The following is a 20,615-nucleotide window of genomic DNA, read 5'->3' on the forward strand; positions in this document are numbered from 1 at the left end:
AGACGCAGCGGCCGTTCCCTCGGGGACATAGGGGTGTGGGTCGCTTACCCGCTCCTCTGAGACCACCTCCACTACAGATGCCCGCACGGTTGCGACCAGGCCCTTCTTCTCCGACGTCCACTCCGCCATTATGGAGTGGACCTTGGCCTGGAGCTCCTGGCACATCTTGCTGCTGGATCCAGGAACGTGTTCCGGCAGAGTCCTGGCGTCCCTGCACTCTGTAGCGCTAATTACATGCGGTCGTTAAGCAAAGCCACTCCTGCGGCCAGAGCTCCTCCGCCAGGCACGGACATCTTCTCTCCGTCCCCCCCTGGTTCTTTCTAGCCCTTCCTCTTTGGGGGCGGGGCTTCACTTTCGCGCCTTCCCTGCTCGGGGAAGACGCTCGAGCGGAAAACCTTCGCGGCAAAGATGGCGGCACTTCAAATTTTTCTACCGGACACCACCAGTGGGGACTGCAAGGTGCACTTCTACGGGTAGGTAGATTGGTTCTAATCCTGTTTGTGACGCTAAGTTGTCGCGGGCGGAGGGGACGCGCTCGCCACACTCGGGTCCGGGGCTTCTGCTGCTGCTCGGTGGCTCGAACGGTGGGCCGGACCCGGGGACTCGAACGGCGCTCCTCGTCCACGAGTGAAAAGGGGGTTGGTTTGTTTAGGGAGATAGTTCGTGACGCCACCCACGAGTCGTGGTGATAATGGGCACCACCGCTGCTGGTGACGGGGATCTCGGGAGCGATGGCAGGGAGCAGCTAGGATGTTGTCCCCTCCATGGGTAGGGGGTTGGTGATCCCGGGGCCCGGTGGCGATACGGGGAGGCTGGATGGCTGGGGATGCAGGGTTGCAGGGACAGCGCGGCGCAGTGCCGGATGGCACTGGTGTACTCACTCAGACAATCAATGACAGAGTCTCTGGTAAACCAAACGGCTGGATGGACGGGTCCCGCAGCCGGCTGCAGTGTTGTGCTCTTCCCGGACGGCTGATGGTGGCTGTCTTTCCCTGCACCTGTTAGAATGTTCTGACTCCTGTGGTTGCCCACCGGTAGTCCGCTCCCCGGCGTATAGGTGCCATAGGAGCCCGTTTTGCCCGCAGGCGCTGGCCCTTGGATCTCTAGCCTATGGCGGTGGCTGTATATCCTCTCGGTGTGGACTGTTGCCTTCTGTCGGGTCTTGGTTGTTGGGAAACCCCTGGGGTTCCTGTCACACTCGGATTTGACTGTTGTCGGCGGCTCCAAGCCTAGTCGGGGTCCGATGGCCCTGCCTGTGTGCTTAGCTTCACTCCGCTCCCCGGTTCGGTACCGGCAGGCCAACGCCTGACCCCGGTCCTACGGCTTTGCAGAGATTCACTAACTCCTGCAGACGGCCACCACGTTTGCCAACCTTGCTGTTTGTGCCCGGGCCCCTACCCGGACACAGACAGTTTCTACTCCTCACACTTTCACCTCCAAAACGAATCTGACACTTTTCCCGCCTCCAGGCCTGTGAACTCCTTGGTGGGTGGGGCCAACTGCCTGGCTCCGCCCCACCTGGTGTGGACATCAGGCCCTAGAGGGAGGCAACAAGGGTTTTTGTTTGACTGGTGTTACTATCTAGGGAAGGGGGTGTGTGTGGTGTTATGTCTGTGACTAGTCCAGGGCGTCACATGAGCAAGCACTGCCATGCTCCATACTCGTAACGAAAAGTTGGTTGCTCGGATGGGTGCAACTCATGTGCCGAAGTATAATGGATGGCAGTTGGAAGATCTTTCTCAAAAATTTCTTGAGTTCCCCAGTTACTTCTTCCATTATACTCGGTACAACGACTGAAGCCCATCCAAGCATCCAACTGTTCGTTCTGAGTACCGAGCACCCGAGCATGGTAGTGCTCTCATCAATAGATACGAGAACCGAGCAAGGTAATTCTCACTCATCACTAGTTACGAGTATTGAGCACCTGAGCATGGTAGTGCCTGCTCATCACTAGTTACGAGTACTGAGCACCTGAGCATGGTAGTGCCCGCTCATCACTAGTTACGAGTACTGAGCACCCGGGCATGGTAGTGCCTGCTCATCACTAGTCAGGATAAATAAGAACTGTCCAGTCACCACCAGTCTATCACTGACTGCAAATGTGTCTGCAGATTTATTTTTTTTTCCATTTTTTTTTTTTTTTTTTTGTCTGAATAACTTTATCAGTCATCATTGTTGACTCAGGGTGGAGAGCTGGGCTATAAACCCTTCACGCTGTTAGAAGATTGATATGTTTTTGCCACTTAGTTATTGAGCCCCTCCTGCATTTAGAGGATAGACATAGTAAATGCTGCAAGCAGAGTTCAGCAATCACTGAAGTGTGAGGGCGAAGATCTGCCCTGACTCCACATGACAGCTAATTGTGTCCAGCGTGGGGAGGGTTAAGCGGAGAGCATACAGCGTGGCAGTGTGGAGCTGCTGGGAATCACATCTGGCTGCTGGGAGGTAGGTGACTGCAGGGTTACGCTTCTCTATCACAAATATACAGGATTCGGGTTAAAAAGTAAAATTCACATTACTTTTATTTGGGGGAATATAAAAGTTTTAAAAGTTGAAAAAGTTTTATTCGGCCAAGACCGACGTACTGCAGCGATATCGGCAGTGGGCATCATACATCTGATCCTATACTGTAAAGCTATATAGATAGATCGTTCCGTATACACAGATGTAGCAGAGCCCGGTTTATCATTTGGCACAACTTATTTTGATATAACATTAGTGATTTTACATAGGACTGCAAGTATACCGACTTAACTCAGAGAAAAAAGTATTTGGCTTTAATGACACGTTCAGCCCTGCTAAATATTTAGATTAATTTGTGAAAAAAAATTGAAAATGAGTGTTTTAAGAAATGTGGCAATGCCTACAGCACTATGGAATCAACGGAGCGCTAAAAATAATAATAATAATAATAATAATAAAAGTAATGTGAGTCAGGAAACCAGAGGAAGCAATGGTGGGGGGGAGGGGGTTGAATACTTAAGTATACGCACATGCTTAGTATATCCTTGACCTATAAGACGGTTCCTTTTATATAGCCGGTGTGGATCAGCGCTCACTAAACATTGTATTTACACTGTACACTTCACACCAGTCCTTGTGTGCAGAAGCGGTGACCTGCAAAAAATAACACAAAAGATTTCCCTGCTTTTGGAACATTAAAAAAATGGCATAGAACATAACAGGCACCAATGTCATACAGTATATTACAATGTATTCAGGATATACCAGCTGCACACTGACAACTTTATATTGTATCAGGGTCAGATCTTCAGTGCTGTCCCATGAAAAGATATAATAAAACATTTACAAAAATGCGTACTCACTTTGTGATATACTGTTGGTGTAAAGTTAGACTGCACAGTATAAAAAGTGCTCCAGGTATATGATCCAACATGGGCCACTGAGGTAGATTAGACAGTCGTGAAATGTACTAAATCTAAGTTTACACAGGTTTGTAAATCCGCCCCTTTGTGTTTATATTTTCGTTCTTTGGGCACCATGGGATCCAGCAAACACTGCTGCACTTTTGTTGTAATTCAGTAGTGTCACAAGGAATACAAAGTCCATAACTCCACCTATCAGAGCATGATTGATATGGTGATCGGTAACAAACACCGGTACTAACTGAATCTGGGAATCTGCGGAATGGAGAACAGAGTCATTTGTACCATGTCTGTCTCTACTGCGCAGTGGTTGAGTTTTCACCCACATACACATTCAACTAACTTGGGACGAACGTGGGGGGTTTTTTCGGCGGGGTTGACTGACAGGTTAAAGGGAACCTGTCACGAGATTTGGGGCCTATAAGCTGCGGCCACCACCAGTGGGCTCTGGTATAGAACATTTTAACATGCTGTATATAAGAACCCAGGCCGCTGTGTAGAACATAAAAATGACTTTATAATACTCACCTAAACGTTCGGTTCGGTGCAGAATGGTCAGGTGGGTGTAATACATCATTCACACAGGCCGGTATTGAGGTCCTGCGCAGGCGCACTACAATACTTTGATCTGCCCTGCTCAGGGCAGATCAAAGTGCGCCTGCGCAAGACCTCAATGCCAGCCTGTGTGAATGACGTAGTACGCGTCATGCACCCCAGCTTCAGAAGAAGGAGGACAAAGATGTCTGAAAGAGGAGGAGCCATTACCGGAAAACGAAGACGCCCATCTGACCATTCTGCACCGAACCGACCGTTTAGGTGAGTATTATAAAGTGATTTTTATGTTCTACACAGCGGCCTGGGCTCTTATATACACCATGTTAAAATGCTCTATACAAGAGACCACTGGTGGTGGCGGCAGCTTATAGTCACCAAATCTGGTGACAGTTTCCCTTTAATGTATATGGTGGTTTCCCCAAACGCTGTCTAATTTTGGATGGCTGATCTTCTTTGTTCTTGGTGTGATAAATCACCGACAGAGGATTCTTGTGTTTGGAGGAGTCATGAGAGAGAACTATTGGCCAAACGATTATCTATTATGCATGGTGGACTTTGGATCCTACTCATTCATAGTCTCTGAATTTTTGGGGGTGGATAGAACATGTGATAATTTACAGGCCCTTTCACATATCTGCATCTTTTGTGGACCAATGTTTCTCAAAAATATGATGGAGACCTGTCTGAGTTTAGTCCGATTTGCAGATAAAACTCGCCAAGCCTAAAGCTAATTCCATGTATGAAATATACAGCAGGTGTGCTAGATATTTTGGTTTTGCCACGTCTGTGAAAATGTAATTTACCCCCAAAAAATTCACACACTCCCTGAGGAAGTCACTTCTACGAAACGCACGTTGGGCTTTAGAGGCGTGCTGGGAGAGTATATCAACATCTATCTATTTGCAGATATGCAGTTTGTATTTACCTATTAATTGTGACACTATTGCTATTAGTATTGTAGGAATCAGGATACAAGTAGACCATTAGTAGCCAGTGTCTCTGGTGGGGTAATTGGTTGTATGAATATTTCCCTCACTAAGGCCCGTTTCACACATCAGTGAAAAACACTGACGTTTTTCACTGGCGTGTAAAACACGCACATGTCCCTGCGTGTGGAGTGAATCACGGGACACGTGGGTTGTCTAAGTGCAATCCGGGCTCCGTTCTCCGTGGCCCATGATTGCACTTAGAAATCAACTCACCTGTGCCCGCTCCTGCTCTCCATGGTGCTGATTGCTCCCGCGGTGCAGCATCCGGCTGGCGCTGACCCCCGCAGCAGCTGCTTCCGGGTCGGCTGTGTCGTGCATCATGAATATGCGCGACAGTAATGAGCTGGCTCAGAAGCAACAAGCTGCACGGGCTACAGAGGACATCGCTGGAGCCGGGTGAGTAAACATGATTTTTATTTTAAAAGTAGGTTTTTTCCTGGCACGTGTTTCACGGACCACACCACTGAGTGGTCCGTGGGACATCAGTGATGCCAGAAAAAAATGGACATGTCTCCGTGCGGCAATCACGGACACGCGGGTACGCTGCACGGAGACACCTGATGTGTGAGCAGACCCATTCATTATAATGGGTCTGCGTATGTCAGTGATTCTGGTACGTTTAAAAAAAAACCACAAAGGTACCAGAATCACTGACGTGTGAAACGGGCCTAATTGTACTATTGGTGTATTGACACCCTAGTCACCCATGTAATACTAGGGATTGCTAGCAACTAATTTTGCTCTTTTGTGGCATTGATATATTCAGGAGTGCTTTAGGGTAATTATCTTGCATTCCTCTCCAGCAGCCTCATTTGTGTGTGTTTGTTTTTTCTGCATTGGTGGCTCCATAAAGGGTGCATTACACTCTGCGACATCGTGCGCGATAGCACCCACCCACGTCACTGTTTCGTTATGGAGGTGATTGCTGCTGTAGCGAACAATATCGCTACGGCAGCGTCACACGCACATACCTGCTTAGCGATGTCACTGGAGACACCGAACAATCTCTCCTTTAAGGGGGAGGTTCGTTCGGCGTCACAGCGGCGTCACTAAGCGGCCACCCAATAGCAGAGGAGGGGCGGAGATGAGCGGCCGGAACATCCTGCCCACCTCCTTCCTTCCTCATTGCCGGTACACGCAGGTAAGGAGATCTTCGTCGTTCCTGCTGTGTCACACATAGTGATGTGTGGTGCTGCAGGAACGACGAACAACCAGCGGCATGCACCACCAACGATATTATGAAAAGGAGCGACGTGTCAGCGATCAATGATATTTGACGATTTTGCGATCGTTGATTGACGCTCCTTGGTGTCACACGCTGCGATGTCGCTAACGACGCTGGATGTGACCCCGACGATATATCATTAGCGATGTCGCAGCATGTAAAGCACCCTTAACACCATAAAAATTAGAAGAAAAAAAACTTACTGCACTAGGATTTTTTTTTTTTTGTTTTCCAGGACATTGTATTATGAAATATATGGTAGGGATTGTACGTGTGTACCGTATAGAGTCACGAAAACTGTAAGGTGAAGGCGTGATCTCCCTGTAGAATGAAAGAACATATACAAATGTACCAGGAAGATTACAAATATCAGGGAACCTTGGCTTAAGAGTAACTTGTTTTCAGAGCGTTTTGCAAGACAAGCTAACAATTTTTTAAAAAAAAAGGGTAAATCAGTAAACAGATTTGGCAATACAATCATTACGTGAGCCCTCTCCACCCCCATTTACAGCACTGTACCTCCCTCCCTGCGCAGATACAGTACTGTATTAGTAATACACATGCACATACACATAAGCCATCAATCCCGGCCTTTTCCTCGCTTCTGGGTTCCGTCCTTTGCGTGTTCACTGCGCTCCATACTTGATACGCCGCTACTAAACCAACTTTAGGCTGTGTGCCCACGATCAATGTTCACAGCCTTTTGGACGCAGCCTGATTCAGCTGCATTGATGTACAAGCACTGTGGATGGGATTTCTAGCATCAACGTAAACTGACCTATGGTCAATTCTTGCTGCGGAGTTGCAAGTGTTCTCGTAAGGAGAACAGAAGAGCAAGACTGCAACTTCATGAGCCCGGATCATGGGCGCAAGCAGCTGTGGCCTCCTGCAGAGGAGACTCGCGGCCCCGCAGGTCAGTACTGTCCACGTCCAGGACACAGCAGGTCCTGATCGTGAGCGCATACCCTTAGATACCTGATTAAGTTTTTGTACATCTGCAATACATGTGGCGCAGGTGCGGGCTATATATATACAGGGCCTCTACAGTATTTTATATTACTGTTAATAATTGTATATGAATACAGTAAATATTTTTGGGTTGGGAACGAATCGTCTGTGTTTCAATTATTTCTTATGGGAAAATTTGGTTTGATATACGAGTGATCTGGATTGCAAGTGATGCGCCCAGCACCGAGGCCATGGGGCACTCGTTACCAGGCCGCGGTTCTGCTTCTGGGACGCCACGGTGGCAGAGCCCGGTTCCGTGACCCCGGCGGTGTCATTTAATAAAGATAAAGGGAATGATGATGGTTGATTCATGACGCCACCTATGGTATGCGGCAAGTTGGGTGCCGCCACTGCGGGATGGGAACCTCTGGGGCAGATGGTGATGTTGCTTGGTTGGTATAGCTCTCCACAGGTAGAGTTGGGCCATAGGGCGGATGGGGGTGGTAGTAGTAGTCTATGATGGCGGGGGTTGCAGGGCTGGAAGAGCAGGTGAATAACAGAGCCACACAGGAATGCAGTCTCAAGATCTTTACTCGCTGTAGCCGGTGCCAAGGTTACACACACTCCAGTGACCGCCTTTGGAGTGCCGGGATTCACTGTGATGGGCTCCAGCCGATCCCGGGTAGTTCGGAGGTCGAGTCCGGTGCACCTTTCTGAAGTGTACCCTTTCTTGGTCAACTCCTGCACTTGCTTCTCCCTCCTGCTTTGCGCCTTTACTCACTGAATCCTGTGTCCGTGCCTGTGAACCCTGTGGGGTGGCATGAAGCTCTATCCCTTGGTCCTTAAGGGTCACCTTCCAGTGAATCTGGTGCCCGGGCCGAGCGGTACCTGCTCCAGGCCGCGGGTCTTAGCTCCTCCACTGCTCCTCCGACTGAACTCCACACTTCACACTGTGTTTCCACTTGTACTGTTGTGTTCCCCCTCCTAAGACTCCACCCCCCAGCCTAGCTTCGGGTATAATCACGCCTTTGCCATGTCTGATGAGGTGTTTCTGAGCCTGGGTGTTGTGCTTTGTGTGAATCGGTGTTGACCTCTTCCTTACCCAGGATGGAATACTACATCTCTGGATGAGGTGCAGTACCTCTGTGGCGACTGAAGCCTCAGGGGCACCACACTAGCACATTCCCAGAACGATTTATGCTCATAATCTAAGGTTCCACTCTGAGGTTGTATTCCCACCTTAAGTTGTGTGCATAAAGTGGCGCAGCCGCACTGTAAACTTCACACAAGATTGTTCCTATTTCAGAGTCTCAATACGCTGTTATCTGACCGAGGACAAAACTATTGAATGTGGTGCTCAGTAAGTAGATAGGAATAGTTAGTGTTATGGACAACTCTCCTCCAGTAATACTTGGTGGAATAATAGTACACCAGATTGAAAATATTGAGGTAATCCCATATTGTTCCTGCAATATTATGGAAGCCATCTTATGTCAAAAGGCCGTAGAAACAGTGGTGTAATTAAACCGGAATCAGAGCTAAGTTAAAGGGTTTGTCCTCTCTAAAGGGCCATTTACACGCTGTGACATCGCTAACGATATATCGTCGGGGTCACAGTGTTTGTGACGCACATCCGGCGTCGTTAGCGACATCGCAGCGTGTGACACCACAGGAACGACCTCAAACGATCGCAAAAGAGACAAAAATAGTTGGTATATGAGAGGTAATTCATTTACCAAAAATCATTGTCTGGTAAGTAGCGATGTTGTTCCACGTTCCTGCGGCATCACACATCGCTATGTGTGACACCGCAGGAGCAGCGAACATCTCCTTACCTCCGTCCACCGGCAATGAGGAAGGAAGGAGGTGGGTGGCATGTTCCGCCCGCTCATCTCCGCCCCTCCTCTGCTATTGGACAGCTTCCGTGTGACATCGCTGTGACGCCGCACGAACCGCCCCCTTAGAAAGGAGGCGGATCGCCGGCCAGAGCGACATCGCAGGGATGGTAAGTCCGTGTGACGGGTTTAAGCGATGTTGTGCGCCACGGGCAACGATTTGCCTGTGACGCACAACCGATGGGGGCAGGTACGCTTGCTAGCGATATTGGTACCGATATCTCAGCGTGTAAAGTACCCTTAAATCTACAAGTCTGCGGTCACTCTGGGCGGATTCGCCGATGTCCGAGCTAGGAATGGACAACCCCTTTTTTTAAAGCAAATTAATTATTTAAAAATCGTACAATGTGATTTTTCAGGATTTTTTTTTATACTCTGTCTCTCATAGTTGAAATGCACCTACGATAAAAATTACAGACATTACATCTCCATTCTTTGTAAGTGAGAACACTTGCAAAATCGGCAATGTATCAAATACCGATATTTTTTTTTTTTCTTCTCCCCCCCCCCCCCCCTCCCCCCCCCCCCTTTATTGTAAATGTGGCACTAATAAATTAGATTGTGGACGGTAATATTGGACCATCTCCATATTTTCTGTCCATTGTACTTTTCCATCCAGCAGTGCCAGTGGAAAGATTTTCTTATCTCCGACTATTCCTAAAATGAATGACGTCATTCAATACCTCACAAGAAAAAATGAAAGCCTCCTCCCTCACCCCCAAAGGAAAAAAAAAATTGGCTACTACAATAAAAGATTGGAATATAAACATATGTATAGTTAAAAAAAAAAATACCCCACAATACTCATCGCTTCTACTAATTTTGTCCGCTCATAGTAGTGTTTTCCAGTCAGTCGGGGGGGTGGGTCATCAATGACATTTCATTCCATGTGGGAGCTACAGTCAGACCACATACCACAGAGGGACGGGATCCACTGAAACCGGCATAGAAACTCTGTCAGTGAGGTTCAAAGGATTATTTATTTTACCATTTTTCTTTATTTTTGTCTATACGCATGAACATACCTTACTTGTAGCCATGGTACATGTGTGACGCCCCTGGACTATCAGGTCGTCACAGGGTACTGTACGCTCTTTCTCTTAAGTGCAGTATTCAAGTCCCTCATGGTTCTGGGTCCCTATCATGCAGTGTTGCCTCCAACAGCAAATCAAATCCTAGATACACCCTGCACCACACCCACCAGGCACACCAGTGGGCGGTTTGAGCGGAATAGGGTCGCCCACCTAGGGGTCAGGAAGGGGGGTGAGGAGTGTTGAGGAATAGTGAAGAGGAGTTGTGTTGAGGAGTAGTAAGGTGGAGGAGGTTGGGAGTAGTGGCTCCCAGGAGAAGCTGACTAGGTTGCAGACGGTGGTCTGGACCTAGAGGAGTCGGACCCCCGGTCACAGGGGATTGAGGCTAGGTGCCTGGGACCTGTCAGAGGACAGTCAGCAGCCTGGTCCTATCACCGATCTGGGACCGAAGGCACGGCGGGGTACACGGACCCTAGGTCGAGGAGAAGCTTCAGGCAACCCGGCAATTAGCCTGCGGAAAACGGAGCCTTTATGGTCTGTTCCCACCAGCTCCAGAATTGGGGCACTAGCGCAATGAGGGGGATAGAGCCTTCCATACAAGCGGCGCACTAAAATCTCGAACGTGAGTCCTGAGAGCAGGCTCCCACATTTAGCCATATTGGGGAGCGGGGCCCAGCAAGTTCCAGACTACTGGGCCACTACAGTGAATTTACACTTTGTGCCAGGAGGCACGGATCACCAGGCAGCACTGCAGGGGACGGGACCCAGACGAGCTCCCCTTGAACGGCAGCGGCACCCAGAGACTTGGTTTACCTGGTTGTTAGCGTCTACTTATTGACTGAGTGAGTACCTGAGTGGTTTCCCCTTCACGGCACCACATAGCACCATCCAGAGTCCCGGGGCCTACCCCTAGCAGTGGAGGGCAACGACACCTGGCTGCCCTCTTCCATCACACCGGGCACTCCCAACGGCAGCGGCGGTATCCCCAGTTACCGTACACCACGGTTGGCGTCACAAACTATAACCCCCTGTAAATATCCCCTTTTACTTTAGAGTGTGGCCCCTAAGCGGCACACATGCACCTATTTACATTTACAAATGTATGTATTTAATAATGTAAAGAAATGCTATATGTTTGGCTCTCCTATAAGCAGAGGATCCTATGTCTCTCCTGCTTGACTGGTCCCTGTATGGACTGATGGGCACCGCGAAAGAATTAGATGTGATGCATTGTTTTCACAAAGATTCAGATGTGCCAATTTGAAGGCACACAGAGACTTATTTATTAATTAAGCGACATACTACAAAGATTTTAGCTGACCAAAGATATATGCAGCATGTTCCTAAGATAGATTAAAGTTATGCAACATAATTAATATTGGTGGTCACTGTAAACGCTCATATTAGACATTGAGCAAATAGTCTAAAGCTTGCCACACATAAGATTGCTGTCGGCCGATCGTTTACCCTGCTTTCCTGAACACAAACGCTCGCTATCTGTGAGAGAACAAAAGGATTGGCAGTCTGAAATCGGACACGCCATACATATTAGGATTAATGATAAGCGGACCCGCAGATACCTGGGATCAGCAGGTGCAACCGCGTTTAAAAAACAAATCCCAGTTTGGGCCCAGAACTAATCCCGGATATCTGGCCAGACGCCAGTCCCCATATAAGTCTATAGGGACCCAAATCATGTGCTTTAAAATGGTGGTAGAATGGATAAGGAGAATAGAGCAGGCGTGTTATACTTACCAGTCTCCACGCAGCTGTAACGCTACATCTGGGGACGCTTTTTAACCTCATGCATATGGACTGCTTCCACCCAGACTGCGCCCATACCCTGTGTGACAGCGTCTGACTGCTTCCAATCTCACACTCTGTGTCCCTGTCATGGTGAAAAAAATAAATTGGCATAGGATCCCCCGATATTATGATACCCAGCACAGATAAAGCATATGGTTGCAGCCCCAGCCGTGCGCTTATCTTGGGTATGTATCAAAATGCGGCTTTTTTTTTTTTTTTTTTTAAATTACTTAAATAATTTTTAAAAACCACATGCGGATACCCAGCCATGATAAAGCTGGGGGCTGGTATTCTCAGGCTGGAGAGGCCCATGGTTATTGGGCCCCCCCAGCCTAAAACTAGCAGCCTGTAGCCGCCCATATTTGCGACTATCTCGGAACTTTACCCAGCTCATCCCAATTGCCCTGGTGCGGTGTCAATTGGCGTAATAAGGGGTTAATGACAGCTTACAGCTACTACTGAGCCCTATATTAGTAATGTTGAGGATCTATGAGACCCCCGCCCCCAATTACTAATTTGTAAGTGAAAAGAAACAAACATAAACACCAAAAATATTATTTATTTGAAATAAATACAAAAAATCCCACCCTCTCACCCCTTTCATTAACCTTGAAAACACCCAGGTCCGACGTAATCCACACGAGGTCCCACAATGATTCCGACTCTGCTACATACAAACGGAAGTCACAGCGCATGGGCACGTGTTTATGGGCACGTGTTTATTTGCTTTCACAGCTGGAGGTTCCTACGGTACCCCACCAATGACTGCAGGTAACCCCGGGTGAGGTCACTTGAGTTCACAGACCTGCATCTCCTATTAGAAAACCATGTTTTGTTTTTGTTTTGTGCCAAGAGATGCAGATTTGGTGCTGAAATGTATACACCCTATTCTTGCACCTAATCTGCATCTTTTGGCAAAAAAAAAAATGCATCCATCAAAACACGATGCGGTTTTGCTGCAACAGTGAGGTGCTTTTTTTTTACCAGGAGATGAAATTTAGACATCATATTCCTGCACCAAATCTACAACACCAAATCTGCATCTCTTGGCAACAACCCCCCACCCCCTCAAAAAAACTGTTTTGACGCTGTTTCGGTGCGGTTTTCTGCCAGGAGATACAAATTTCTGCGCATGGATTACCGTGCACATGTCACCAATATGCTCCATCTGCCAATAAGTCATGGGCATTCAACCTAGGTAATTAAAAAAAACCTAACCTCCATTTCCTGTAGATATGTGTGACTACTCACTTGCCATATTGCCTTGTGGCAATACGCGTGGGGCAGGCTCCCTCATCCACTTTAGCACATGGTTATTTTGAACACTTCGGATAAGCACTGCTTGTTTTCCTGGTCTTTTATGCATGGTCAGATTTACAGGAATATTCTGCTTTCATGCCTTATGTATATGGCTTGGCCTCCTTCATGGCAATATCAGTAGATATTATGCATGGTAGTAATTCTGTGCCTCTTTGAGTTTTAGGCCAAGATTCATTTATATACTGTAAATCGAGCGAGGGGGAGCTACAGCTACTGTATACTTTATCTGTGTGCGCAGCACCGATATATAGTTAATCTGTGCAGCAGAGCGGGGAGATACGGTGTCCCTGCACTGCCATAATGCAGACCACAGGGCTCTTTTAAGCCTGTGATCTACAAAACAGTAGGAGATGCAGTGCCCGAGGCGTCAGAGTCCCAGTGTGGTGATGTCATTGCACAGTGTTGGGACTCTGATGTCCTATGTTCGCGATGATGCACCTATGCTGGAGCCATCAGGACCCTGGACCCAAGATTAGGTGAGTATAGGATGTGGTTTGTTTTTGGTTTTTGTTTTTTTTTTTTTTGTTTGTTTTTTTTTACATTTTATTTTATTGCAAAACATTAAACACGCACCAGGATGGGGACATAAATTACAAGATGAGCTTAGAATGGGGAACATGTACACTAGGAAGGACGCAGGATGGGGGACATATATACCACGAAAGGGCCTAGGATGGGAGATTTAAATACCAGGATGGGAATATATATATACACCAGGATGGGCCTAGAATAGGGGACATATACACCAGAAAAGGGCCCAGGATGGGAGACATACATTCCACGAAAGGGCCCAGAATGGGGGACATACATTCTAGGAAGGGCCAAGGATGGGAGACATATATATATATAAAAACCAGGATGGCGGGACATAAAAACCAGGATGAGGTCAGGATCGGAGATTTATATACCAGCATGGGGGACATATATATATCAGGATGAGACCCTGGCTAGTCGGCCCACTTGGCATGTTAGCACACCCCTGTGGGCGTGCTAACATGCTTTACAATTTTTGTTATAGGGACACTCAGGGTATTGTGACCGTCAAAGGTGCACAAGGAGTAGTATTACTTTCTAAGAGCAAAATGTGGACACTTTTCTAGGGCGCTTGCACAGGGTATTAATATTTTCTAGGGGCAATTTTACCATCTAGATGTCACAAAGAAGGCATTATTACAATGTAAGGGGTAAAGCGGTGGCATTAGTATGTGGGGTGGTAAGAGGAACGCTGTTATTGTACTACCGGCAGGTGCAGTAATAGGGACACATATGGCAGCAGTGGCTTAGTATTAGGGTATTGGCAGGATGAGGAGTTTGTGCAGGTTGGAATTAGATGGAGACGGGGCTGGAAATGTGAAGAGTCAAATATGTCTTTGTTGTAATCTCTGTAGACGAGTCGTGGCTGGAAGAAATGTCATGTTGGTCTGAGCGAGATGGAAAAGACGGGAAAAATGAATGACTCCACCAGAAAGAACGTCAGCTGTGAGTCACCATCTATAACTGTACTGTGATCTCTTACAGTCATATGAAAAAGTTTGGGCACCCCTATTAATGTTAACCTTTTTTCTTTATAACAATTTGGGCTTTTGCAACAGCTATTTCAGTTTCATATATCTAATAACTGATGGACTGAGTAATATTTCTGGATTGAAATGAGGTTTATTGTACTAACAGAAAATGTGCAATCCGCATTTAAACAAAATTTGACCGGTGCAAAAGTATGGGCACCCTTATCAATTTCTTGATTTGAACACTCCTAACTACTTTTTACTGACTTACTAAACCACTAAATTGGTTTTGTAACCTCATTGAGCTTTGAACTTCATAGGCAAGTGTATCCAATTATGAGAAAAGGTATTTAAGGTGGCCACTTGCAAGTTGTTCTCCTATTGGAGTCTCCTATGAAGAGTGGCATCATGGGCTCCTCAAAACAACTCTCAAATGATCTGAAAACAAAGATTATTCAACATAGTTGTTCAGGGGAAGGATACAAAAAGTTGTCAGAGATTTAAACTGTCAGTTTCCACTGTGAGGAACATAGTAAGGAAATGGAAGAACACAGGTACAGTTCTTGTTAAGCCCAGAAGTGGCAGGCCAAGAAAATATCAGAAAGGCAGAGTAGAAGAATGGTGAGAACAGTTAAGGAGAATCCCCAGACCACCTCCAAAGACCTGCAGCATCATCTTGCTGCAGATGGTGTCAATGTGCATCGGTCAACAATACAGCGCACGTTGCACAAGGAGAAGCTGTATGGGAGAGTGATGCGAAAGAAGCCGTTTCTGCAAGCACGCCACAAACAGTCGCCTGAGGTATACAAAAGCACATGTGGACAAGCCAGTTACATTTTAGAAGAAGGTCCTGTGGACTGATGAAACAAAGATTGAGTTGTTTGGTCATACAAAAAGGCGTTATGCATGGAGGCAAAAAAACACGGCATTCCAAGAAAAGCACTTGCTACCCACAGTAAAATTTGGTGGAGGTTCCATCATGCTTTGGGGCTGTGTGGCCAATGCCGGCACCGGGAAGCTTGTTAAAGTTGAGGGTCGCATGGATTCAACTCAGTATCAGCAGATTCTTGACAATAATGTGCAAGAATCAGTGACGAAGTTGAAGTTACGCAGGGGATGGATATTTCAGCAAGACAATGATCCAAAACACCGCTCCAAATCTACTCAGGCATTCATGCAGAGGAACAATTACAATGTTCTGGAATGGCCATCCCTGTCCCCAGACCTGAATATCATTGAACATCTGTGGGATGATTTGAAGTGTGCTGTCCATGCTCGGCGACCATCAAACTTAACTGAACTGGAATTGTTTTGTAAACAGGAATGGTCAAAAATACCTTCATCTATGAACTCATTAAAAGCTACAGGAAGCGACTAGAGGCTGTTATTTTTGCAAAAGGAGGATCTACAAAATATTAATGTCACTTTTATGTTGAGGTGCCCATACTTTTGCACCGGTCAAATTTTGTTTAAATGTGGATTGCACATTTTCTGTTAGTACAATAAACCTCATTTCAATCCATAAATATTACTCAGTCCATCAGTTATTAGATATATGAAACTGAAATAGCTGTTGCAAAAACCCAAATTGTTATAAAGAAAAAAGGTTAACATTAATAGGGGTGCCCAAACTTTTTCATATGATTGTATATGTTCTGCAGGACTGGTATCCACCACTATATTAGCAGTAATATCAGTGCTGGCCTTTGTACAGAAATTGATTTCCAATAATAGCCCAATCATCTGCTCAGGTTCCCCCATCTCCAGGGGCGTACATAGAAATCACGGGGCCCCATAGCAAAAGCCCTAATGCCCGCCCCCTCCCCCCAATAAAAAAAATAAAAAAATTACAATAAAATATTAAACATAATAATAATCATACATGTTACTGGGGTCAGCTTATATTCTGAAAGAACACATACTATTACATAGTGTTACTGAACAACACCCACCATACCAAGGCCAATAATACATTGCAAAATAATGCTGCCCCACCATGACAAAATATCACCACATAGAATATAACCACGGTCCTGTTACTGAGCAAAGTCCACTGCACCAAGACCAGTGGGTTCACCCCACAAATCTCCCAAAAATCTGCAATGTGTGAACTTCGCTTAAAGTACTGATGTCCTCCTTCGTGACCCTCACCACACACAATAGAAATTTTCACATCTGTTTCTCCCATATAATGGGAATAATTATGACCCCTTTATAGCCTTAGGAGCTATAGTAAAACTCTGCAAAGTACAGGTATAATACACACACAGAAATGGCACAGCACATGGGCAACACACACACAGTGATGGCACAGCACAGGGGACACACACACACAGTGATGGAACAGCACATGGGCAACACACACACACAGTGATGGCACAGCACATGGGCAACACACACACAGTGATGGCACAGCACAGGGGACACACACACACAGTGATGGAACAGCACAGGGGCCACACACACACACAGTGATGGAACAGCACAGGGGCCACACACACACACAGTGATGGCACAGCACAGGGGCCACACACACACACAGTGATGGCACAGCACATGGACAACACACACACACACACACACACACACACACAGAGATGGGACAGCACATGGGCAACACACACACAGTGATGGCACAGCACATGGGCAACACACACAGTGATGGCACAGCACATGGGCCACACACACACAGTGATGGCACAGCACAGGGGCCACACACACACAGTGATGGCACAGCACAGGGGCCACACACACACAGTGATGGCACAGCACAGGGGCCACACACACACAGTGATGGCACAGCACAGGGGCCACACACACACAGTGATGGCACAGCACAGGGGCCACACACACACAGTGATGGCACAGCACAGGGGCCACACACACACAGTGATGGCACAGCACAGGGGCCACACACACACAGTGATGGCACAGCACAGGGGCCACACACACACACAGTGATGGCACAGCACATGGACAACACACACACACACAGTGATGGCACAGCACATGGGCAACACACACACACAGTGATGGCACAGCACATGGGCAACACACACACAGTGATGGCACAGCACAGGGGACACACACACACAGTGATGGAACAGCACAGGGGCCACACACACACAGTGATGGCACAGCACAGGGGCCACACACACACACAGTGATGGCACAGCACATGGACAACACACACACACACAGTGATGGCACAGCACATGGGCAACACACACACACAGTGATGGCACAGCACATGGGCAACACACACACAGTGATGGCACAGCACAGGGGACACACACACACAGTGATGGAACAGCACAGGGGCCACACACACACACAGTGATGGAACAGCACAGGGGCCACACACACACACAGTGATGGCACAGCACAGGGGCCACACACACACACACACAGTGATGGCACAGCACATGGACAACACACACACACACACACACACACACACACAGAGATGGGACAGCACATGGGCAACACACACACACAGTGATGGCACAGCACATGGGCAACACACACAGTGATGGCACAGCACATGGGCAACACACACACACAGTGATGGCACAGCACATGGGCAACAGACACACACAGTGATGGCACACCACAGGGTCAACAGACACACAGTGATGGCACAGCACAGGGGCAACACACACACAGTGGTGGCACAGCACAGGGGCAACACACACACACAGTGATGGCACAGCACAGGGGCAACACACACAGTGATGGCACAGCACAGGGGCGCCACACACACAGTGATGGCACAGCACAGGGGCCACACACACACAGTGATGGCATAGCACAGGGGCGCCACACACACACACAGTGATGGCACCGCACAGGGGCCACACACACAGTGATGGCACAGCACAGGGGCCACACACACACACACACACATAGTGATGGCACAGCACAGGGGCCACACACACACACACAGTGATGGCACAGCACAGGGGCCACACACACACACAGTGATGGCACAGCACAGGGGCCACACACACACAGCAATGGCACAGCACAGGGGCCAAACACACAGTGATGGAACAGCACAGGGGCCACACACACACAGTGATGGCACAGCACAGGGGCCACACACACACACAGTGATGGCACAGCACAGGGGCCACACACACACACAGTGATGGCACAGCACAGGGGCCACACACACACACAGTGATGGAACAGCACAGGGGCCACACACACACACACAGTGATGGAACAGCACAGGGGCCACACACACACACAGTGATGGAACAGCACAGGGGCCACACACACACACAGTGATGGCACAGCACAGGGGCCACACACACACACAGTGATGGCACAGCACATGGACAACACACACACACACAGTGATGGCACAGCACATGGGCAACACACACACAGTGATGGCACAGCACATGGGCAACACACACACACAGTGATGGCACAGCACAGGGGCCACACACACACAGTGATGGCACAGCACAGGGGCCACACACACACACAGTGATGGCACAGCACATGGGCAACACACACACAGTGATGGCACAGCACATGGGCAACACACACACAGTGATGGCACAGCACATGGGCAACACACACACACAGTGATGGCACAGCACATGGGCAACACACACAGTGATGGCACAGCACATGGGCAACACACACACAGTGATGGCACAGCACATGGGCAACACACACAGTGATGGCACAGCACATGGGCAACACACACACACACAGTGATGGCACAGCACATGGGCAACAGACACACACAGTGATGGCACAGCACAGGGTCAACAGACACACACAGTGATGGCACAGCACAGGGGCAACACACACACAGTGGTGGCACAGCACAGGGGCAACACACACACAGTGATGGCACAGCACAGGGGCCACACACACACATACAGTGATGGCACAGCACAGGGGCCACACACACACACACAGTGATGGCACAGCACAGGGGCCACACACACACACACACAGTGATGGCACAGCACAGGGGCCACACACACACACACACAGTGATGGCACAGCACAGGGGCCACACACACACACACACACAGTGATGGCACAGCACAGGGGCCACTCACACACACAGTGATGGCACAGCACAGGGGCCACACACACGGTGATGGCACAGTACAGGTCAGTTTCTGTAGTGTTACAGGCAGACATTTGTACATTATAATACTCACCCGCTCCTGTGCTGTGAGAGATAATTACTGGCTCCGGCCTCTCTGCTGCTCTTCCTGTCAGTCCTCTTGGCTGCTCCTCCTCTCCTCCTCTCCTCTGCTTTTTCTTTCTATTCCTTCTGTTCTCTGCTTCTCAGTTTTTTCTGCTCTCTGTTTGCTCTTCTCTTTTTTTTTTTTTTTTTTTTTTTTTTCTGTGGTCTCTACTCCTCCTCCACTCCATCACTGTGTGACACCCTGGACTAGCCAGGTAGTCACAGATAGCCCCCGCACAACACCTGTCCCCCAAAAAGGTGTCATCAGTCAACCATTAAAACCTAGTCACCTCCCTCAGTGCTGGATGAACACACCAGGGGGCGGAGCCATGTGGTTGGCCACGCCCACTGAGGAGTTCAGAGGGCCTGAGGCAGGAAACACAGTCAGTTGTAGTCAGATCAGTGTTAGTGTTGAGCAGTGGAGTAGGTCAGGCCTGTAGGACAGGCCTGTGACAGTCTGTCAGGTGCCGGGGTTGGAGCCTGAGCACCTTTGGCTAGGAGGCAAACGGTGGCCTTAGCCTGCAGGAGCCGGGAAGACTGCTCGGTGGAACCGTGGTGGACAGGGTAGTGGCCCGCCGGTACCGACCCGGGGAACCGACTCGGAAACCGGAGCACACAGGGGGGTACTCAGACCCTGAAACGAGGTCCAGAATCCACTGGACTGAGTTAATTAACTGATTGCGGTCTGGACTATAGGTCCTTTCCCACCCAAGTCCCGACTGAAGACAACAGCC

At 48.4% G+C, this 20,615-nt stretch overlaps 1 protein-coding gene across 4 annotated transcripts in view; it reads left to right on the top strand.

Annotated features, from left to right (window-relative positions):
* FAM114A1 (family with sequence similarity 114 member A1) overlaps nt 1-20,615 on the top strand; it is an 85,715-nt gene that overhangs the window by 18,131 nt on the left and 46,969 nt on the right. For 2 of the 4 annotated variants that reach the window (XM_075346962.1, XM_075346963.1), the window contains exon 1: nt 14,549-14,634. The exons of 1 other annotated variant lie outside the window; for it this stretch is intronic. In XM_075346962.1, coding sequence (XP_075203077.1) covers nt 14,586-14,634 — 49 coding nt within the window. In that variant the 5' untranslated portion in view covers nt 14,549-14,585. Of the gene's footprint in view, nt 1-2,171; nt 2,446-14,548; nt 14,635-20,615 lie in introns of those variants that run through there. One more of the 4 variants, XM_075346964.1, reaches the window with a different exon arrangement.

Source organism: Anomaloglossus baeobatrachus, chromosome 1, assembly GCF_048569485.1.
Source record: "Anomaloglossus baeobatrachus isolate aAnoBae1 chromosome 1, aAnoBae1.hap1, whole genome shotgun sequence".
Lineage (NCBI taxonomy): Eukaryota > Metazoa > Chordata > Amphibia > Anura > Aromobatidae > Anomaloglossus > Anomaloglossus baeobatrachus.